Source organism: Dermacentor albipictus, chromosome 10, assembly GCF_038994185.2.
Source record: "Dermacentor albipictus isolate Rhodes 1998 colony chromosome 10, USDA_Dalb.pri_finalv2, whole genome shotgun sequence".
Taxonomy (NCBI): Eukaryota; Metazoa; Arthropoda; class Arachnida; order Ixodida; family Ixodidae; genus Dermacentor; species Dermacentor albipictus.
In genome coordinates, this window is record NC_091830.1 from 73,219,289 (window position 1) to 73,243,495 (window position 24,207).

Here is a 24,207-nt window from a genome sequence, read left to right on the forward strand (position 1 = left end):
CTGGAGAAATCAAACGTTCTGATCCTCGCCAGTCGTGCCGGAATTCCGCCCAGCGTGGCATATGACGTCAGCCTGCGTGGTTCCGACACAGCGTGGTCGTCGACCACAGTTTTGAGCGACAGGGTTGGGGTACGTAGGTTGGGAGACCAGCGTAGCACAGGAAGCGGTCTGGGCCATTCGGACGTTGCGCCGCTGAAGTACCCAAGCGACTGCCTCCAGGCCACTGGTAAGTGGCCTGGAGGCAAGTTACGGCAGCGTGGAGCTGGACCTGTGCCATGGAACACAGCGACGAGAAGGCCATCGGGGCTCGGAATGTTGAGCTGACGCCGGCCAATTCTCGGACGTCCCCTATCTGGTGCCTGTTCCTTGACGCTGCCGTTTCCCGTCTCCAGAGCACAGCTGGAGATGCATCTGCCCTTATCCTCGTCCACGTCAGTGTTGTCCACTCACCTACGCCTTCGTCACCTTTTCTTCATTTGTTGCCTCTCGTGCTTCGCGCGAGTCGCATGCTTCACGTGCGCACACGAAGCCATCAGCCCTTGGTGCACCAAGTGCGCATCGCAGATCACATTGAAGAAACGGCTCGCACGGTAGCGCCTTACGCAGCAGCCACAGGAGGAGGACTCTCCCCCCCCCCCCCCCCCATTGGGAAGGCGGCGTGCTTCTCCCCTCTTTCACCATTCTGCACACGAGGTTTAGCCGCCATCGTCGGCTCAGCGTCGCACGCTTTCACTCGCAGACACAGCGTCGCCATGCGAGGACGATGTTATCGTGTGACTAACTCGGTACGTGGGTATCGCAAAAAGCTGTAGCAGCAGCCAGAGGATGCTTTTCCAGCGCGCCTTCGCCTACCTTCATCCTCCACGACACCTCCTCTAGTTACCTTTTTCTCTCAATGCCACCCAGACTTTGCTCTAGGTGGCGTTGCTATGCCACGCTCTCTAAAGCCCCTTAAACTTCGTAAAGTAGTGCCACGCTTTGAAGAATGCCGCCTCCTCCTCCAGCGCTCTGGCCGAAGCCGACGCCGCGTCGCTATTGGCCTAATGGCATCACGTGGCCCCTTGCGCCGGCTTCATTTGTTTACAGTCGCGCTTCAGTGCCATCTTTGCTCGAGAAGCGGCGCTTGTTGGCGGCATTCCTTCCGTTCCTATTCTGTGTTGTTTTGATCTTGTGAACGCCTTGAAGGATGTTTTGTGGCAAGTGCGACTTCGCTTCACGTCATTTTCTTTTACCATGACCTGCTGCGCTTTTGGATGCCAATATAGTTTCAGCAAAGGCAAGAATATGTTCGCGATACCGTCCGGTAAGCGCAACGGGTTAAGGCGAAAGACATGGCTTACCGAATCGGGAGGGAGAACTTCCGACCAACTTCCTCCGCGCGACTATGTGATGTAAGTTGTGGCTCTCTCGGAGTATTTTATGTGCCAGGCTTGCGTATTGTGCTGCGGACAATAGCCTAGTAGATATTTCACAGTTCACTGTGCATTTTGTCATTTGTACGCACGCTTTAACATGATCTTTACGCAACGCCTGCTTTGCTTATATACGCACTACGTGGTCGTGTTAGTCATATTTGGTGCGCTTAATCGTTTGAACGCCAACCGGCTTGAATTCGCGGGCACGCGAGGTTGCGTGCGATGACGTGATTACAAAATTTTTAAGATTCAGCGCAGTCCTTTTGATAAAATTTCAGTCTCGATCATGAAAGCGCCTCAGGAGAGCAACTCTCTGCCTCTTGTGGTTACTTACCAGCCTTCTTTAGACTAGCTTTGTTTGCCACATTTGTTCGTGTTCCTCGTTGGCGGTCGCCCGGTGGATTTGCGATACAGAGGCACCGATGAAAAGCGTGCGTGCTCTCCCGAAACAGTGTTACGCGGTGCGTTCGTCGTCGAGCGACCGCATCATAGGTAATTGAGACGTATGTGCTAATTCGCGTGAGCTTTAAAGTGTGCGAAGCTGAAGATGCGGCGGTGCAGCACTCGCAAAGAAAACGTGCGGTCGCCCGCCCGTTCCCTGGCTGATTTAGTCGTCGTTCGTGCTTAGTCGTTTGCTCGCTCGTTTAGTTCGCGCGCTCATATAGTCGTTCGCTTGCTCGTCTATGCCACTATTAGTTTCTACAGTCACTATGCCTAATTGAGACGCGCTTGCTGTAGGACTCTTAGGCTGGTGCGTTTATTTACGCAATGAGACAATAAATGGTGCACACGGACTTGTGACTGCAAAGGCAAATCTGTAATGCATCTATGTGAAAATAAACTGTTGGCTTGCAACTCGAATGCCGTTTCATATCATTTTAACCTATGGATAAACATCATTTCACTTGCCGCAATTTCGGCCGCGTTATGGCGGGGGGATTCCTTGCGCGATCATGACTTCACTAATAAAGTCATGTCTCGCAAATGTTACTTCGAAGGGAGTGCAACCGTCCTCAATACATGCACCTCAGTGCAACTCGGTTCGCAACAAGTACGTTACTTAGTAAACGGACGAACCAACGCACGATGAAGTGTTATTCGTGAAAAGTCATTAACCTGAAAAAATTACTGAAGGCCACAGTGGTCTTGTTTGAGATTGAATCAAGCATTGTTATCGCGCTCCCGATTCGCTCACGAATGCTAAGAGCTCATTTAATTTTCTTGTGTACGCACAGTCGCGACTCGATGATCAGCCGCGGTATTTCTGTCGGCGTTGAGACACGAGAAACATAATAGCGCCAGCGCCCACCTCTGAGGCTTTGCGCGCGCTTAGATTGGCAAGCATGCACGTTGGTGGCTTAGTAGCTTGTAATACACTTTCGAACCTCCAGAGCAGTGATCTCCGTCAGCCTTTGTACGTCATAGCTGATGCGCGCCGCGAATTCACGTGGTAAGGGTGGCACGGATACGGAGGAGGGAGCGTGAAAGAGGAGAAACGAGGAGGAGCGAAGGCGGAGGAGGAGAGTGGCACTACTTTACGAAGTTTCAGGGGCTTTAACGCTCTCTAGGGCGCTTCTTCGTACTTTCTCCGGTGCGCGGTACTCTTCAACTCCCGGCGCCTCCCTCCTCTTGCTTCGTGGCATCGAACAGCCATTCGCCGATTGTGCTGCCTCGTCAGTTAGATTTGCACGTAAAATTAAATAAGGGCCCGTAAATAAGGACCCGTCGCGCACCTGCGTGACCGCCCCATCGTCGGCAGCTAAACGCTCGCACGTACGCGCTGAGCTTCCGCATTCCTTCACACACACGGCCAAACACAAATAGATACGAGCTTTAGTATGCACGTGCAGCTCCCAGAGGTGCATGAACATGGATCTTTACTGTGGCCCTGCGGGGATTGTTGTCGGGAAAAGTGAATGACGAGAGATTGTCTGAGGATGTTGGCCGGAACCTATTGAACTATACGGGTACCAGGTTCATCGGCTCCCATTCGTTGCGGTGGCCACCGTACCTTGGGCGCCGCACTGACTCTGGAGGGAGCACCTTGATGCTTGCGTGGATGCTGCGCTTAAGGCGACAGCGCCGAGAGGTGCAGTAGGGGGTTTGACGAAAGGGAGGACCGCGGTAATGGACGGTTCGGGTAAATGGCCTCGTCGGCTGCTGACGCTTGTGGATTGAGGGATGGATGGATGGATGTTATGAGCATCCCTTTGAAAGGGGCGATGGGTTGAGCCAGCAAGCTCTTGCTATTATACTGCCTAATCTCATGGATGGTAGATGGCGGTGCATGGCCGTTCTTAGTTGGTGGTGCAATTTGTCTGGTTAATTCGGTTAACGAACGAGACTTGTGTACATATCTTTCATCTTCTCTACCTTGAACAGCTGCGTCTATTTGCAATGGATCTCGTCGTGTTAGTCTCTTCCCAGCTTTCTTTTGAACCAGTACTCCAAACATCTCTTGATTATGTCGATCGCTGACCGGTTCATACTCCCGTCCACTCTACTCTAAGCGCATCTGGAAGGTTTACGTTGCTTACAAGTCCCGCTGAGTGAATGCCTTCGCATTCAATTAGGATGCGCTTAGTGGTCTCCGAATTTTTTTCGCAACATGCACATGCCTCATCAAGTTGAGAATGTTTTCTCCGGAATCTTTCTAACGTTACGCTACCAGCTCAAACCACAAAAAGCAAGGCCCTAGGCTTAGTTTTATTGTACAGGTAACCCCCTTTGATTTCTTTTTTCTCATTGTAAATTTCCGTGGTCTTTTTCGTTTCCATTCTTTGCATCCCTTTCGCTGTCACTCTTTCTCTTTCTTTCTGGTTGCTCCTGATTGTCTATCTAGACATTCAACTACCCTGTGGTTTGTTGCCAACTTTCTTGACCTCTTCCTCATTTCTGTGGCCGCGATTTTTAGGCACAGATAATTCTGCACTTTAGCCGCCCAATAATTTTAACCATGTTCCTCAGTCGTCTAAACTAAAATGGACACAGAGGGCATCCTTGCTTCAGTCCTTAGTGAATGTACACCACTTAATTCGATAGCCATTGGCTGCGAGTGCCGCTGCACGGAGGAGCAGCCGGCCACGCCCATCTCTGAGGTTACGCTCTCCCCGTGCGATACGGCCAGAGCAACACCAACCGGCACGCGCCAGTCTAGGAAGCCATGCAATGTAGACAGCATCTACACGCAACTGCAGCTGTTTACTTTGTGCAAGACTCGGCTAGACTAAGGTATCGCGCATACATGCTCTTGCCTGGCTGTGCTACGTGGAACGGACTGGCGTTGTCGCTTGAAGATCGTTGCGAAGCGAAGTCCGCCAAGGCGTCTAACCAAGAGCGGCTAAAAGTGAGAACGCGCTCAGAAGTGCGCCTGTGGCTTGTCCTAAGGCTTCGCGTGGTTCGAGGCGAGTTGGCTTTCGAAATGTAGACAAAGTTACCGAGACTCGATTACCACCACACCGATAAGCGGCGTGGCCGCAGGCTGTCGCGATTGAGCGTGTACAAGATAGTCGGTTTCTATCGCAAGCACCCAATTACTATCGGAACTTGAAAGCAGATGTTCGCGCACGCCTGTTTGAAAAACTGCATCAATAAACTACGCATTAAAAGTAGGATGAAGCGCACTCATCTAAACACCCGTTCTTATTGGGGTCAGCTATTGGCCAATAGCAGCCGCGTATGGAAATCTGCCATATTACGAAACAAAGCGTCCTGAAAAGAGTGAGGAGAGGGCTCCTGTAGAAAAAAAATTTTTGACAGAAAGGTAACTTTGCGCTCCACTTGCGAGATTTACGAGCCGTGTAAGGCTAAACAATTTGGCTGAGATCTTTGTAGCAGCGTATCCTACCCGCGCTTCATTAGGTCCGTTAAGTTCGAGGGATGCTTCAGTGCCCCTTTTAAAAAGCTTTGGGATTTTTATTGTAAATGTTTGACTTGTAATGATGAAAGTGTAGTAGAACTTGCAATGCATTGTACTCGTAAGTGGCCTTTTCCATTGGTTGCTTTTCCACCTTCGCTAATGCCATGGCCAGCAAACTGATTTGTTCAAATGATCTCGTAAAAACAACTCTTGTGTAAGAATATTTGTGAATACGACCCCTTTTCTTTACCTTCTATGATTTTTTTGTATGTTTTGCAATTACGAAGCATTCCACCCGTAACTAAGGTTACCGCTGAGCGTGGCCTTTTGCTTATAGGCATTTTTTTTCGTATTTCATAAGATCTACTTCTCGAGTAATTTATATAGTATGATCGGTTACGTGTACAAACGCTTGGAGAAATAAATGTTTTTGTAGATTAAACAACTTTTCTTGAAAAGCGACTCTGTTGTAACAAACATACCGGTTTACGTCAATAGTAAGGGAAACAGAGATATCAAGTTCCCCGTTTGTGCTGGTAAGATCAGCTTCCAAAAACATTAAATATCCTTTATTTGCGCGATTTGCTTTGCTTATTACATATGTGTTGATGCGATGAATGTCACCGGCGTTGGTATTTGCGCGCAGGGAGGCCATAAGAAACACAACAGAAGACTCTGCTCTTGTTTGCGTGGAACATAAAAATATGTATTTCAGCCTGCATAAATCTATAAAAAGACTTCGTCTAAATATTCACGTTACCTGTGATGGGTCTGAAAAGTGATAAAAGTGTCAACATGTTATAAGGATATTTGGCCAGCCTTTTTATTTATGGTCTGTACACATCTACTTAGTATTCAGTTCGTAACATTGGGTTTCTTGTGGCAGCTTCGGTCCTCGCATGAAGTAGTTTTAGTTCACGCCTTCCGAGAGCTAAAAATAATAATACACCTTTACAATGGATCATAAAATTTATATGCGCAATCGATCGTGGCGTGGCTTCCGTATTTGAATGCTCGGCATTTGTTTTCTCAAAATGTTTGCGTAAGAACTTACCTTCTCTCGGATTAGGTAGGGAGATTTTCCTTTGTAACGAAATCCTGTATTCACTTTTTGCACATGTAGAGTGAAACGTATTGCGCAAGACCTCAGTCATGCTATATTTAGTAATTGCGACCGCAAGGCAGGAAATGCGCAAGCTCGAGTGTTGGTGAGGGTAGCTTACTCGACGAGTTGTAATATATTTCGCAGCATGGGGTTGCCAGGGAACGCATAGCGAAACTTGTTCAATATACTGTCAGAGTGGAAGCTAAAGACTAACTTAAAGAAAGCGCGTTGGTCTTACAAATAGGTTTATTTCAGTGAAATTTGTCCCCCAAAAGACAAAATGATGCTTGTGTAACATATATCAGACACACATTTCTACGTCATTAGCGTTTCTAATTGAGCGCCAGTTGCATGCGGATTAGATTAGGAAATCTGAAAAGGCTCATGTGAACACGCATACAAAAGGAAGCCCGTGTGCTTAATGCAGTAATCCATTTTTGAATGGGAAAGTGCATGTTGGACATCCGGGTCGTTGTGTTAATGATAGGTTGTGCGAGCATAATAGACTGTTTCCCAGGCGGCAACCTGTAATTGCACTGCATACAATGTGGCCTCTGGTCGCTGTTAGGAAACACATTATCCATTGCGAAAGCGAATGCTCAAAAGAAAAGCTGATTCTGGAAGCTTTCTGCGTCAAAAATCTAGGCGAGCATGTCGTCCCTCTTCCTGACAAGCAAAGAGCATTATCTTTATATAGGCATGATCATTGCTCATAATTACGTATTAATCTGTAACTGCTGTTACGCATGCATGACTTGTTTTGCAGAGAACAACAGCTTGCTCAAGTAAAACCAAATCTAAGTTGAGCACCTTACTATACAAGTAGCGTTTTCATTTTTTCAGTATTCCTCTCTGTTTACCCATTACGTTCTCCGCCACACCTACACTCAGCGCGAGTGGCTATTAGCGTTCTGAGAAGCACCGACATCATCGGTAATGTGCAATTTTATATATTCTATGCACTTAATGGTCAACTTACAAATGGAGAAATGGGCTTGCTTACATAGTTGCGTAGCACTTACCAAGAACAAGTTCGCTTACCTTATTTGAAAAATGAGGCCAACCTAATACAGGGATGAGAATCAGATCTCCGTGTTCTGAGATCTGAAACGAGATAAATGGTCATAAAACAGGCTGAGGTGTCATTTTACTCGTATTTCTTGCGACAATAAAGACAGCCAAGTTCAAGGAAGGGTAGAATGAATTGTGAAGAAGCTATAGTGTCAAATTTGACGCGTAGCACATTTCTAGAATTAGAAGAGCACTTCGATGGGGCTGGTACTCTTTACCAATGTAAAAATGCAGTTTGTTGCTTGTTATCAAGTATGCAACACCTTCTGTGCACGGAAGAAGCTCACCGGGAAATGGAGGAACAGTGTCAATGAGGAACGGTGCCCTGCGAATGCTTTCGAAACTTTTATTGCCACACTATTTGGCTGTAAAATGAGCTCTGGAGTAGCATTGAAGAATGCCAGATCGTAGGAGACTTATTTATTTCAAGGCATTATTCCCACGCGGTACTGTTGGTATCTTCGTGTTTATTTTTGTGAATATGTTGTTCTATGCCCGCATCGTTGAAACGCTTTTTTATTCGTTTTGTATTCCTTCTTCTACAACGCGTTCACAGTGCGGCGATTTTCCATATAAATGAAGACTCGTAAAACACGGTCGCAGTTTCGTACGGAAGGGGAAGCATTGATTGCCATAGCAAATTAGTAGACAGCTGTACGAAGTGAATACAGTTGTCTTACGAGTGCGGTAACTCGCTGAAGAAGCACAGTAGTGATAAAGTGCGGCAGCGGCAGCGAGCGAATTGGCCCTCGTGCTGCCTCTCGCTCCAACGCGAACTAACCGGCGAAATTACAGCAAACATGGGAGGTCGCTTTCGAGGTAGCTTTCTGCCCCTTACGCAGCAGACGCCGGAGCGGACACCCTCCTCCCTCCCTTTCACCTGGTGCCATTTGCGCGAAGGAAAACGGCGTGCATCCTCTCCACTTTCCTCCCTAGCGCCAAAAATGGGCCAGCGAGAATGAACTGCCACGGTCGGCTCACGCTCGCAGGCTGTCCCTCGCACATACATCAGACGACCCGCGATGACGCAGTTACCGCCCTTGGAACTTATATGCAACGTCACGGTGACGACAACGCCAACGGCAGAATTGCGCCTGGAATGCCCATGTACATTCTATCGCAATCAAACATTGTTGGCGCGTCGATTTTTGTAGCAATATAAAGTAGCATATGCACAGTGTCTCAAATAACATGCACCGAGATTCAAAAATATGCAAATGCCACATAGCTGGACAACGACAAGCTAATGCTGTTGGCTGTCAGTTAGAGCTACTCAGATTAATATTTTTTTGCATTTCGCCTACTTGAATAATTAGCATTCTTTACCAACTTCTCAAGTACTTTAATTATATGAAATGTATCAATGAGAATATTGCAGAGCAACACGAAACACCCCTATACTGTTCAATACGTGCTGCATCAAATTGTTTTTCCGAGCGTGCAAGAATCCCGCAAATACACTCGAAATTGCCGCGCGACTGGCCACCCTAAGCACGTTGCGTGTGATCATTTGCATGTAACCGCGGGCTTCTTCCACTCTCTCAAAACACTTTTATCTAGCACGTATTGAGCAACAGAAAGCTGTATCGACTATTTTTCATGATGCTCTATAATTTTCTCTTCTACCAACTTCATCAAATTAAGGTATGTGAGAAGGTGCATAATTCGGGCGCAATACAAAAATATTGTCTCTCTACTTCAAGTGACGGCGAACAACATTACCTTTGTTTCGTCCCGCTAAGTGCGATTCGCATATTTTAATATCTTGGTGCATAATTATTCGGCCACGCTCTATAGCGTGCAATGTAGTAGGTGACAGTAAGTTCGGTGCACTAGCCACGATTGGGAATGAGCGTAGTATTAGTTTTCCCCCATCATGCGGGTGGCAGTCATTTCAGAGCCAGGCATGTAGCCTCTCGAGAGGTGTGGCCAGAGTGCTCTCCTTTCCAATCTAGTGTACGGTGCCTTGGCAGGAGTCAAGCAGGTGGCGTTAATGGTGGCCGATTTCATACACTACTATATGGGATTGAACGGCATTAGCTCGGTGATTTTATAGATTTCACTATCCATTGATGCTTAAATAGTAGCGACAGGTGCCGATAAATGTGTAACCAATCGATATACAAGCGTCTGCTGAGGGATGGGGTGGGACGCTTCAAAAACGGCGACGTGGTGTTCACGCGGGCCTATTACTTTCAGGCCTGCTGGCAGCAACACAGCAGACAGCTCTCGATCAAAACGTCATTTGGGCGTAACTTTTGGTCTTTGCGGTGCCGGGTGGTTCCATCCCTCTGCTTCTGTCTTGTAGCATAGTGTGATTTTGGTGTCTTTTTTGGGCCTGCTCTCGCTTAGGCCGGAGAACGCGGCTGCTGGTTTGCCGTGGTAAAGATGAATGCTGTAAAGTTGACAAATATCATTGAAACTCTGCAAACTCGGTCCATGGGTGCATGACGGAGTTAGAATACTGATTGCCATCAAAGGAGATTGCTTCTGCTAAATTTCGGCTCCATGGCCACCATTCCAGAGCAAGGTCCTTTCGAGCGGGGCATACTTGCCTCATTGTTTGGTGTGTCCATGCTTAATACCCCAGTTTTCTGTAGGCGCTTCACCCTTTTACCATCAACTCTTGGTCGGAATTTCCAATGTTGAAATGTGATTTTCTTTATGGCGGCTACTCAGACCCAGCGGTTTAATCATGCTACTAGTAACTAGAGCTAAGCCCTCTCTGACAGAGACACGCAATGGAATGTACCAGCCAGCGTGTTCAGCCGGCTGCCTTCATGTACGTGGCCTCAACCAACACTGTTCAAAGTAAAGCGTGTATTTTCCTCATTAAAACTTGAAATCATGGATGATGGGCGTTTTATATAGAAGACGACGACCGCCTGCCTCCGGACACTACCATCAATACGGAGATTTGAGTGGCATCAACGAAAGGAAGAAGGCGGAGAAGCATTCATGTCGGCTTGGTTATTTACGTTTGGTGCCGGAGCCCGGGCATTGGCACTGCGGTAGGTGCCTTGCCAAGACTCTGAGGCCACGGATTGACGTGGCGGAGATCGCTGTGAGGAGCTTCGCGAGGCGGGGGGATGGTCAGTTTGACTCTGACTCATATGACACAATGCCCTGCAGCTTCACGGTTCGAGGGTCGCATGGCTGCGGTGTCTACAGAGCTTCACGAGATATACCCTGTCATTCCAGTCCTCGGATTAAGAGAGACAATGGCATGTTCGACCACCCGCTAGATTTTCGATTTCACGATAACTTCAAGGTTCACAAAGTCCGGAGGACGAAGTTGATCGTTGACATACATCCTGAAGACTCAGAGGTGACATCCGTCTTGTACAATGAGCCCTTGAAGTCACAAGGGCATTAAATTTGGACCTGTTGTACCACAGTAGCAATGACGGCTTCAAAGATTTCAGCTTCGAACCGAAGATATTGGGGAATGACTGTTGAAAGTACAGTATTAGTATTATGCCTTTTGCTATGCGATGTCACATGCCACACGAAGGCATTGATGACGACAAAGAATGACTCTTCGCGTCACTTCATACTGGTGCTACCATCGATGTGACCGCGACAGGAAAGGAAAAGAAAGCTGTCAAGCTTCCACGAAGCTTGCGCTCAAGAACACCAGCAGAGAGTGCTGGTTGATTGATCAGTTGATCTTATCATTTTTTGGCGTATGCGTATATAGGCGTACGCGGTCTGTTAGCGGCCAAAAGTAGGCTCTTATCAACGTAGACATGCTGATTTGCCACAGGCAAATATCGACTCATTAAAACATGATGCAGAAAAATTTAGCAACTTCTAGAAGCAGCTTTCTTGCACAGAAGGTGGGCTAGTTGTTCGAATGAAAAAAAGTGCAGAGCATAGTGGCCATTTCAAGGAGTCCCTCAGTGTGTAGGAATATGTCTGAAATGGCGGAGATAATTACTGCAGATGGAAGAACCAGCACTCCGACAGAAATCACAATGGGTTCGCCAGATCAGGTGTCTTCAGTGCGTGGAATAATAAAGGACACTGTTCTAATAGCAACGAATGCGGTGCGATCAGGTGAGAATAATTATAAGGAGTGCGCAAGAAGACTAATCCCAATGTTCTGTGATCTCAAAGTGCGTTAAGTGCATTAAAATGTTTACGGTGGCCTTTTATGGTCATTGAGGAGCTAGTTTGTCTGGCAAATTTATCGAGTACTCCATGTCATGAAGAAATAAAAAAAGTGTAATGAAGAAGAAGAGCACAAAGACAAGGCGAGCCAGATCGCCTGTTCCATGCCTGCAGTGCCGATATCGACGATATGGCCTAGCACTGTAACCTGTCGGCACCGGAAGCGGCAATTTTATGAGTTTAATTGGAGCCCAGCCTTGCGGAAGACGTCAAGGATGGCTGCGACGCTCTCAAGGTGCATTTCAAATGCAGGATAAAGACAAGGACGTCGTCGAGGTAGCAAAGGCAAGTTGACTATTTCAAACCTTCCAAGGAGAGAGTCTATCATGCGTTCGAACGAGGCGGGGTCATTGCATAAACCGAACGGCATACCCTTGAATTGGTAGATTCCATCTGGGGTAGCGAAAGCGGTCTTTTGTTGGTCTTGCTCATCGTCGCAAATCTGCCAATAACCAGATCGAAGGTTGATGGACGAAAAGTATTTGGCACCGCGAAGACAATCAAGAGTGTCGTCGATTCGTGGTGAAGGGTAAACGACACTTTCAGTGATTTGGTTTAAGTGGCGGTAATCATCGACGAAACGACAAGTGCCATCTTTCTATTTGACGAGCATGACCGGCGACGCCCAAAGACTCGACAAGGGCTCAAACAATGTCTCCGGCGAGCATCGTGTTTACTTCCTGCTGTATAACTTGCCGCTCTGCCGAGGACACGGTCGATACGGAGGACACGGAGGACGAGGACACGGAGGATACGGTCGGCGGTGAATGGAAACAACATCACCAGTGTTTATCCGATGCTGAACAAGGGACGTGTGACAAAGTGGTCGATTGTCAGTGTCAGATATATTGCGGTAGGAAAGCAAAAGGCGATATAGGGCGACTGCATGTTCAGGTGCGAGGTCCGGAGGGACCATCGAGCGTTATGCGCCATCGAGGATCAAGGCATCCTGCGAGTAATCATGAGGATCTGGAGACGCGCCGGCTGCAAAAGCAATGATGGGGTCGTCGGTCACTGACAGGAGCGTGGTCACCGCTATGCCTTCAGGTAACACTTGCTTCATCAATCCAAAATTGATAACGCGGAGACACATCCGGTTGGCAGCATCACGAATAGCTGCGACGAAATAGTGGCCATCAGGCATGATTGCCATTGAGACCAATTCAACGAAGGTTAGGGCTTTTGGCGGTAAGCGAACAAACGCTGTAGTGCAGAGGGTGTTCGGTTGTTCGGGGCGAACGTCTGAAAGATGAGGAAACTCGAGGCACAGCATACCGGTGGAACAGTCGATGAAGGCGGAATGCGTCGTCAGAAAGTCGAGCCCGAAGATTAGGTCATGAGGGCAACTGGTCATCACCGTGAACAGGACTGGAACTTGGCGGCCGGAAATTCCTATGCGAGCACTGCACATATCCCTGACGGCAACAGTGGCGCCATTGGCGACGCGTAAGCCTCGAGTGATGGCAGGCGTAAGAACTTTTTTGAGGTGACGACACAGGTCAGCGCTCATTATGGACAGTCCGGCACCAGTATCAATTTATGCCGGCATTGGAACACCATCTACGTCTACTTCAATTAGGTTCGTGATGAGTGTCAAAGAGCCCTTGGAAAGGACGAACGTGATGCAGCAATATTATAGCATAGAAAATGGAAAGCAGGGTGACTACACTCCTTTGCGGCATTAGAGCCACACGATTGCGCCGAAAGGCGGACTGTTAGCAGCCTACCAGCGTTTTCCCAAAGCTGATTCTTACCAAAGACGCGGAAAGGGTGTCTACTGGCGCTTCTTCCGGGCTCAGATAATAGGTTGCTCCGAGTAACGTTAAAGTCACTGATATAAATTGGAAGTGTGGCGGGATTTCCGGGATCTTAAAAAAGAGGGTTAACTTGTAATGCACTGCCTCTGAAAACGCTATTAAAGCGCCCCCAAGACTCCAATAATCATGTCATCAACGAATGCGCTTACTGATCTTATGCTGACGTAAAAGCGCTAAATGTATTCACATCATTCAAAGCACTATTTATGCTCTGCCCAAAAGTATTTTATGAAGGTTTCGTATATTGAAGATTAGACCATGTGTGATAAAATGCAGTATATCTAACAGCATGTGTGCAATCTAAAAGACGGCGATGGCGAAGAAAGCGCAAGGAGAAAAGAGGAGCAGGTAGGTGCAGCGTCTTTGAAGTTGGAAAAGAGAGAAGGCACAGAAAAGTGCAACGCCGTAACTGCCTCTCAGTGGAGGACAACTCAACATCGCTGGACGGGGAAGGGTTGTTTGGAGAAAAAGCTGGTGAAGAACGAGACTGGAAGAAGGTGGCAGGCCTTAAAAAATAAGGAAGAAGAAGCGTATTCGGGGCTAAACCCGCACCTGGTTTTGACGATGTAGTCTCCTGTGCGAAGAGAGCCACAACACAATTTTGGCGCACAGTGCCGTCAATGTTGGGGAAATCTTCCTTCCGGGCATGGAGTGCAGCAGCAAGAGTGGTTATGAGCGCTTCGCTAGGGTCACTGCTCGGAACAGTTTCAGGTCCTTGTGATGGCTCTGGTACAGCTGTTTGGGCGCTGCGGCCACTAAGGGCATCGCTGCATGGCAGGCAGAGTTGAGCGCTAGCAAACGAGCGGGGAGCGGCTATGTTCGTCCTAGGAAGCTGCGGCGATGCGACGCGGGCTCCGACCAGCTCGAGCGCCGCCCTGCGCGTGAGGGCCGCTGGGAGGACGACAGCAGCACGGCCGCCTTTCTCTCGAGATGCCACTCGAGACAGCGAAGCTCAGTCGACGCATGCCGGCCGCTGCCGTTCACGCGACCTGGTCGCTGCGCAGTGCAATCTGTAATTTTGTGTGACCCGCCGCAGCGGAGGCAGCGGGCGTAATGCGGGCAGGTAAGGCCGGCGTGGCCAAACACGCTGCAGCGGCCGCATTGAAGTGGCCGGGGAAGTCGACTGCAAACGCGTCGTTGTTTAAAAAAATTGGCTGAAGGCTTAGCTTGGTTAAGCCTGGAAGATTGCGAAATCAATACCCTTGGCTGCGCCTTGGTTCGGCTGATGGTGTGGACATGGTTGCCCTTTCTTAAACTTATAGCTATACATCATCCGATATAGTGCAAGGCAGCGCGCCGACCACTGCGAGGAGCCGAGCTGTAGCCCCATTTATCTTCCTAGCGTGACGTCACACCAGCGAGCGCCCTCTCTCGGTAGCGCCAAAGAGCGGCGCACAAGGCCTCGCCTCCACCATCGATGCCGCGAGCTGGCGCCCAGTCTCTCGGTCTGGCGTGACGTGACAGGGTCACGTGACCCGCAGCTGTGTAAGGAGGCGCCACGACCACCGATGGGCCGGAAGCGCGAGCAGTATTGCTTTCGCAATAAAAGCAATACGTTCTTATGGACAACGGTACCGGCGAAGGCAACGCTCGCGTTGGCAACACTACTGGAACAAGACATTACAGCCACGGGGTCTTCTATGTTGTTCCTCACTGTGTGGGTATCAATGAACCGGTCGACACCATAAATCATGCCCACACAGGAGTTGTTGCCTAGGGCTTTCGCCCGCACTGGAAGGTTGGCGATAACGTACATATTGAGGAGAGGTGTCACGTCAGTTCCTCGTGCAACAGCCACAGTTACTACATAGCGGCAAGAGAGGTGTATGGCGTATCTCGAGAGGGCGAGGAAGGTGCCTTTACGACCGATGGGCCGGTACAATACGGTGTCGGTGGCATGGTCGGAGGCAGTGCTGTCGTCGGAGGGAGTTTGGCCGATCTCCACGAAATGTCGGAAGCGGCCCTTCCTTTTTCCGGCGGTCTCAAGCTGCACTGTAGCGCCAGCCGTCAGCTCTGGGATCTCATCCCCAGTGACATTAGATGAAGTGTGGTGCGCAGGCGAAGAGCGCGTCCACCGATACCATATAAGCAAACAAAGCGCCGGCGCAAGCTTCGGAACTACTGCGCATGGGCTGCTTTGACTGTGCCGCCGCCAGTAGCAAATGTGCGCCGCGTGAGCCACACGTTACCGTGCTTACATTCATCCTGAAAAATGAGCAACGGGACTGGTGGAAATTCTTCCTGTGGCGATGACGCTGAACTGGCAGCCCGCGCAGAGGCACAGCGCAGGCGCCGTGAGAACCCTGTCGCTCAGAAGCAAATTTTTCGCCGCCATCTCTCATGATTTCGAAACAGCTAAACAGCTACGCTCAATATTTGCATTACAGAATATCATAATCTCCGATAATTTTTTTCCTTCTTCTCAGCATGGTTTCCTAAAAGAGAATTTCCAATATTTGGAAGGTTAACCTCCCTGCCTTTCCTCTTCATTCTCTCTCCAATATTTGGAAAATGTTAGGCACAGCATATTCCCCGGCTCTATGTTAAAGAATGTGAATTTCAGAAGTGTTCGCAAGTATTACGTGTTTCTTTCTAACGTGCTATATATGAGCCTACATTTTACTAGATCAATAAAACTTAGTATACGGTATAAAAATACCACTGGAGCTTCCTCATCTAGAGTGGCTGATAAACCAACGCCATGCTTGCATATGCGCAAGCCCGTCGAAGGCAAGCCTTTGCGTTATTACAAACCTGGCAGCACTTGGCTTGCATGCACAACAATGGTTCTATTTATGTGCAAATAAACAATATTTTGTGTTAATCAGTTTTCTAAAGAAAAAGTCATTTTCGTCCATTTTATCATTCACTTATATGCAGGTATTTCATGCGGAATCACTACGGCTATACGGCTAGAAGTGCTATATAAGCAGTCCAGATTTCACCTCTTTAAAGCTCGCATCGGAAATTCAGCTGGCGCGTTAGCAAAACCTTCTCAGCTCAAAAAAGGTTACTCACCACGTAAAACTGAAAAGGCAGCAAAATGACCGCAGTGGCGATCCTTATTTTTAGCCCAAGCACAACGTTTTCTAGGAAGGCACGCTCTAGCTGCAATAGATAGAGAAGAACACCTGCGTGATTCATGGTCGTTAGTGCAATGTTGTCGTATAGACTTCGTGCGTAAGACCGAAGTGAAGAATTGTTTTCTGCTAGAGAAACTTATTTGTTCCTGTAATCGCCAGTGCTGTACGTAGGTTTACTTTCAGTATATTGTCGCTAGAGGAAAAGGCAAGCAGTCAGTTCCAAGCGAACGACATTTTACTGTTCGTTTCTGCAGCAGCTACCCCGTACTCTTCTTTATCCTCGGCTTCCAGCGTAACTTAAGCGTACCATTATCCCTCCTTCCCAAAAGATTAGAAAGAAGAGAGACTACTTCCCCATACGACTAGAGGAAAGTTAGCACGGTCCCCCCCCCCCCAAAAAAAAAAAATTGGGGAGATTTTAAATGCCACATGAAGAAAATAACAGAAATAAGAAAAACAATGGATGTGACGACAGGAGCCGAACAACAATTTGTGGATGAGAGCCAGCGCGAGTGGTAGAACTTCATCCTGGAAACGTGAACAATGTCAAAGGAACGTGGGGTGCAGGAGTGGTGCGATGTTTCGGCTGAAATAACTGCGTAGTTAGCAGGACTTGGATGCAAAACTATGTAGGCTCTAAATTATTGGCGCAATAATTTTTATGAGCGGCCTCGCTCACGTATACGGGTCCAAACCCATACGAAATCTCCCGCGTTGTATGCGACGTCTCGATGGCGTATCTTGTATCGACGAGCTTCTTGACTTTGTCATTATAGAATTCGTTGTGCCGCGAGGCTTCGCCAGGTTGAAACAAAGCATTTATATCTGCTGTGGTAGGTTGAGACGAAGTTGATAGGAGCATCACGTCGAGCAAAGTGGTGACGTCGCATCCGTAGACCAGACGAACAGGAGGAAAACCTGTGGTTTCTTGAAGCGCAGTGTTATACACGAATGTCACATACGGGAGCAGTTCATCCCAATTCTTATGATGCGTGGCGATATACATAGAAAGCCGATCCGTAATCATGTTGGTGAGACGCTCAGTTAACCCGTTAGTCAGCGAGTGATACGCAGTGGCCGTACGGTGCGTTGTTCGACTCAGCTGCAGAATATCTCAGACCAACGGGGCGGTGAAGGCTGTACCACGGTCTATGATGACCAGAGCGGGAGCACCATGTCGAAGTACGATATTCTTGACAAAGAAGTTGGCTACATCTGAAGCAGTTGGTCGCTGAACGACTTGTGTTTCGCAGTATCCAGTGAGGTAATCGGTGGTGACAACGATCCAGCGGTTATCAGCCGAAGACATGGCAAATGGGCGTAGTAAATCAATCCTGACTTGTTCAAAAGGTGAGCAAAGAGGTCGTACAGGCGGAAGCAGACCGGCTGGTTTAAGTGGTGGAAGTTTCCTATGAAGGCAATCTCGACAACATATATACCTAAGCACGGTTTGTTTTAGTTTTCGCCAGTAGTACTTCTGCTTGATCCTTGATAGTGTACCGATGAAAGCAAGATGCCAGGACGTTGGTTCATCATGGCATGTACGTGGAACGTCGTTCGGAACAACGAGCAGGAAAAAGGTTGCCGTACGGCGAAAGTTCCGCTTTTATAGGATGTCGCCGCGCAGACAGATAGGGGACAAGCGACGGGTGAACTGCCACGGGTGTTGTGGGCGGCTTCCTTCATGGTATTCAATCAAGGGCTGGCGCTCGGAATCTTGGCGTTGCTGTTGAGCTACGTTTAAAGACGGTAGAGTACAAAGAAAACCAGAGTCGTCGTCAGTACGTAGTGGTCCGGGTTCGACAGGGGCGCGGGAGAAACAGCCGGCATCCGTGTGTGGCTTGGCAGACTTATAGACGATTGTCACATCAAATTCCTGCAACCGAAGGCTCCATCTTGCGAGAGAGCCTGAAGGATCCTTGAGATTTGCCAGCCAGCAGAGACATTGGTCGTCGCTGACGACGCGAAAGGGGCGTCCGTACAGGTATTACCGGAATTTCTGGATAGCCAATACAACTTCCAGAGTTTCCTTTTCAGTTGCTGAGCAGTTTTTTCCAGCAGCAGACAGCGTTCGGCTGACATAGGCAATAACGCGTTCAACACCAGCTTGAAACTGTACGATTATCGCTCCTAGACCAACGTTACTAGCATCAGTATGCACTTCTGTGTCGGCCTCGGTTTCAATGGGACCAAGACTTGGTGTTATCTGTATCTGTATCTGTATCGTGGTGTTATCTGTTATCTGAAGGTTGTGGAAAGCGTCGGATTGTGCCGGACCCCAAACAATTGTGACTTCGTTCTTGATGAGTCGTTGCAAAGGTGCGGCAATCTCACAAAAATTGACCACAGAACGGCGGTAATACGCACAAAGCCCTAAATATGGGCGGACATCCAAATGTGTCTTCGGCATCGGAAACAGAGCAAGTGCTATGGCTTAGTGAGGGTCAGGGCGCACACCGGTGTTTCTGACGATATGACGTAGAAATGTAAGCTCCTCCTAGCCAAAGTGATATTTTTCGGGCTTCAGAGGCAGGTTGGTGGTGCGGATGGCTTGAAGAGCCCCGTCAAGCCACTGGATGTGTTGTTAAAATGCGGTGGAAAAAACAACTACATCATCTAAGTGACTAAAAACGAGATCCATTTGAGGTCAGTTTTGTATGACTCTGGTCCTTCTTCAGATGCTTCGTTTGAAGACTTCACAGCGATTCCCAGACCACTTACTGATATCCTGAAGGACGTGCCGTTTACGGGGGCCCCACTCAAACTACCGCGTCTTCCCACCTCATCAACATTCTCAACAAGCAGCCTATACTGGCCCACTTTGACCCGTCCTATCCTGCAGAGATGGGTACCAATGCCAGTGGCACTCACCAAAAAGAAAGTTAGAGAAGCAGAGGCAGCAAGTTGGAAAGGAAGAATGGAGACAAGATTTACGATAATCGGAATAAATAAATTGCACCAACAAGAGGAGTCATGTGTCGGCTGCAGCGAAACTCCGGAGAGCACTCAGCACATCGCAATGAAGTGCGTAATGATTCCCCCAGGGAGACCCGTACCTAACATACACTCTCCAGAAGCGCTTCAATTTAGCGCGGACTGAAGGTATCAACCAGTCAGCAGCGGAGATAAGAAATAGATGTTAGAGTATTGGAGGGAAAAACCAAAGAATAGGCTGATACGACAGAATCTGTTGCAGGGGTAGACAGCGGTACATGTCGGCAATATAAGTTCTGAGTAAGAGAAGAAAAGAGATGCGTACAAAATTCTACAATAAAAAACATGTATGGCATAATTGATTACCTCAAGCAGACTACGTGGCTGTTTTTCACAACCACGTTTCAAACGGAATGACAATAAATCATTATCATCGCCATCACGGACGTGTCCGTCAGCCAGTATGGTGGACGTTACAGGGCAATTGGTTGTTCTATTCAGCACTAAGACGATTGTTGCATGAGAAGCCATTACGTGCTTGACCTTGTAGAAAGAGCCCATAGCGTCATGGTACGATGAGAAGCGCATCGCACCACCAAGATAATGTGCGCGATTACATTTAAAGCATTAGCTCTTGTCAACTTGTGGTCTGTTTCGTGCAGTGGGCCTTGGCGTAGCTTATCGACTCGAAGAACTTGTGCACATGCCAGAAGTTGATTATCCCAATAGCAGAGTCGAGTTGTGCAGGTGGTGTCTGCGGTTAGCGCTGGCGGCGATGACTCGATCGAGGCCCTACGACGTGCCCTGCTGCGCCAATGAATCCTCATCAAGCCGGCGAGCATTTTAGTGCCACAAGAAAGTGTAGTTTTTCCCACCACGCCATATAAGAAAATTCATTTACCGCAATGGAGGAACCAGCCGATTTGGCGAGCTCGAGAAATCGACCTTGTCTTTGCACACTCATAAGCATTAGATTAGCTTTTTTACACGTAAATTATTACAGTGACGAGCTAGGTGTTTTACAAGCTAAGCGTCTGAAAGCACTGGCTCGCGCGACAAAAATATTGAAGGGTGTTTTATTACGCCTTCTAGGCAATAGCCCTTAGGATAATAGAGTAGGGGGCTTCTCTGCAGGGGAGCGTGGTTGCCATCGCATGATATGGGGTCGTACGAAGAAGCCCGATGGCAAGTAGACGGCTCGCCCCTTCGATGAGTTCTGCTGCGAAATTTGTTACTTGGTCAATTCCGACCTCTTTGGGTAGGCCAATGCGACAAAAAACCTCAATCAATCCTTCAGCCACGTGTATAGCATCAATCGCAGGCAGAGCAATGGCATCACCATAAGGGGTGCCAAAGCCTATAAGAATGAGAATGTAACGCTTGCCTCGGTTCGACTGCGATGAGACGGGACTCCTTAAGTCGACCGCAACACGCTCAAAAGCCGTACCTATGCTAGGCATGTTGCCCAGAAGAGCAACACTAATTTTGCCTTTCGGTATGGTTCGCTGGCACCTATCGCAGGAGTTTACGGAACATTTCACGTCGCCATAAATATCTGGCCACTAAAAATCTGCCTAGGCTCGCCTGTCGTGCGCGGATTGCATTGATGCCCTGCCTTAAGGCTTTTGTGTGCGACTCCAAGGATAAGTCTTCTAAACATCTTCAGCCCGACAAACCGGTTAAATCTCCACGTTTCAATTAAGTGAGTTGTAGTGGCCTTCTAGTGACTCGAAGTTTCTGTCTACTTTAACGAACAGGGATTTCAAGGTTTTGAAATTAAGTAATTTCTCTAGAAATTTGTATTGGTTACTTCACACCACTTAATCTATGGTAGACATGGAGTAATCCTCAAGTGGCTTAACCGTGGCACAAACATAGTAAAGGTGCTCCACAGGTATTACATGCACACGGTAGTTTAGCGAAGCACATTCTTTTTTGTCGACTGCAGCGAGCTTTCAGTCAACATTTGCCTCGTGTGATCCTCTGACAGATGGTAGAATCCCAAGCACAAGATCGTAAAGTTGCGTGACCATGCATAATGCTGTTATGTCTTAGAACGACAGAAAGCTGAGCTAGTTGGTAAGGATTCAAAATGTAAAAAAGAGGTGAGGCGTGCAGACAGGACACAAGAGTAGAGAAGTGGACAACACGAACCCCCACTATCAACTGAAAGGAGCACTGAGGCGAAAAGACACGAAACTCCTGAGCTTGCGCACATGAGTTTTGTGTCTTCTTTCTTATTTCGCCTTAGTGCTCTCTTCGATCGATAGTCGGCGTTCGTGTTGTCCACTTCTCTACTCTTGTGTCCTGTCTGCAAACCTCATCTCTTTTTTGCGTTATGCTTTTATATCACCGGTAAAGTATGGTGTACTTAGAGTTTGGCCACTGGTGCGTCAATAGTAGAGCTACCAGTAAGCAAACCTATGCTATGCCTTCCGGTCAAATGCAGATCCGGCACCCATACTTTTCGGATAGTTGCCGTATTGGTGACTGTATGCCGAAGAAACCTAATTCTTCAATCCAGCACTTGCCCTTCAACTACTGCTATATTTCCAGCAGAAAAATGCAGTTTCTTCCATCAGGGTATTTTATTGGAAGTGTCATGATCTTTCCGTTTTTTGTGTTCTCCAACTTTGTGAGACAAAGGAAGATCGTAACGGTTCTCAGTGACCGCACAAGCTGAACTTTTCTGTTTCTGCGCCTGCTTATTTCAGCAGTCGTCGCTCTTCTGACCTATCTTCCATGAGATATTGCACTTAGTCACTTATTTAGCTTGGTTGCGCCATTCATGAGGTTGATGCCCGAGACGCTTGCATAGCATACACTTTCGTGGTGATTTCCTTGAGCACAGACGGTATTCCTATTGAAACCATCTCCGCCTTCTGGAAGCTTGCCGAGATTAGATATGTTTTGGGCTTCAAAGAGCCGATCAGTTGCGTCAGGTAACTCTTGTAGTGACGTGTATTCTCGTTCTTTCAGAAGTACTGCAAGCTTTGGATGGCACCACCGGATAAACCGTCCGGGGACCCTATAATTTAGAAGGCAGCCGAATGTTCTCGACAGGTTAGCCTTTTCAATCCTGTGATCGAAGTAGCCTGAAAGCCTAGCAGCTAACTGACTCTCGGTTTCTCCATCTTCCGCCCGCGCCTTAGGGAATTTCTCCTGGTAACCTTGCGCAGTGAGGCGAAATGTTTGCAACAAAGCTTTGTCGACTTTCTCATGGTCTAGATATATGACAGCAGTCATTCGGCCAATTAATGTTAATGCTTCACCACTCAAGCACATGCTCGCAACTAATGCCCATTTTTCTAGTGGCCATTCTTGTCTTGTTGCCACTCACCCCAACCTTTGCATGTATACATGCAAATCACCTCGTCATTCATCAAATTATGGAAACAATTTTTGCGTTTTGAGAACTTAAGAAGCGCCGCTTAAAAGAGGCATCAAATCAACCTTTCTATTGATGGATTCATGTTGAGTTCCTTCTTGGAGCTTCAGCTCAAACTCAAGAATTTGTTCAGTTCTTTCGTGTGCTTCCTTACCTGCCTCTCACTTAGCAGCGCACTCGTGTCTTTGTTTTGCTTGTTCCTTCAGAATTTAGGCGCGCGATTCCGCACCTGACAATCGACGCTGTGACTCAATGGTCGCTGATCTTTCTGCATTCATTATTTAGTTTTCTGCGAACGTGCATTCGAGGGAGGATAATTTCCTTCGATAATTTTACGAGCTGTATCCTGGCAGGTTTACCAGATTGTGATGGAATAAAAGAGGTTTGGGCCCAGGACCACGCACAGAGTTACGCAATCGACAGACGAGTGCACACAGAACACACAATTTATATTAACAGCACATAACACACGCTTGGCGCGAGATATATAATTGATGGTATTATAACTAATACAGGCCGTCCTGTGGCTGCTACTACAGTGTCTTAGAACAGAAGTAGTCTCTCGCCGTGCGTTCGTTTGTGCGGAGTTCGTTGACGCGTTGAGGCCGACGTCGGTCCCGAAGGGTCAGTCTGCGTTTGGACGAAGTCACCGAGGGCGAGCCCACGGCATCGTGTAACTTGCAGTCACAGCGGCGACTGTGAAGACATCCACGGTAACCAGGCAATAGCTCCAGCTGCTGCTTTCGCCTCAGGCAACAAGGCTGGTTGACGCAGTGACTGCGGAAAGCGGCCACCTCGCCTGGCTCCCTGGACCGGTTTCGCAGCAGGAACACATTTTTTTGAGGCTCCATGAACCAGTTGCTCACCTCGCCTGATTCCCTCGACCTGTTTCCCAACAAGCAGGACCACAGGTCTTTGGCGTCCGAGATCAGCGTAGTGGTGGGTCCGGGGGTCTCTGAAGTGGGCGTTCAGCGAAGACCGGCTGGCGTTGAAAGTCGAGCAGCACCGAGGACGAGCACGCACCTCACGCCACTAGAGCTCGATGCTTCGCGGTCACCGCCGCACGGCGAACGCGTAATTGTTTTTGTTTACCGCGCACTTCTGTACATATAATAGCACCCTGTATCATAAATTTGTATGGTTCGATGGGATCTTCTATAAAAGTTGTATTGTTCTCATTTAAACCCACATGTTCATATATGATTTCGGTACCGACATACGTGCCTTTTCTCAAAGTCCAACTCAAGACATGCTTCACGAAGGCTGCACTTATACATAATACGGAATTCTAAGACGTACCATCACTTTTCCGAATCAATCGCCACCACGCTACACATCGTTTCTTGTCGCTCAATATTAGCT

The 24,207-nt window shown here is 48.1% G+C and overlaps 1 protein-coding gene across 1 annotated transcript in view; it reads right to left on the reverse strand.

Moving 5' to 3' along the window:
* LOC135898157 (uncharacterized) overlaps window positions 1-24,207 on the reverse strand; it is a 121,626-nt gene that overhangs the window by 66,440 nt on the left and 30,979 nt on the right. The window contains exons 6-7 of the mRNA XM_065426941.2: window positions 16,459-16,548; window positions 7,421-7,483 (exon numbers count right to left, since the gene is read on the reverse strand). Coding sequence (XP_065283013.1) covers window positions 7,421-7,483; window positions 16,459-16,548 — 153 coding nt within the window. The remainder of the gene's footprint in view (window positions 1-7,420; window positions 7,484-16,458; window positions 16,549-24,207) is intronic.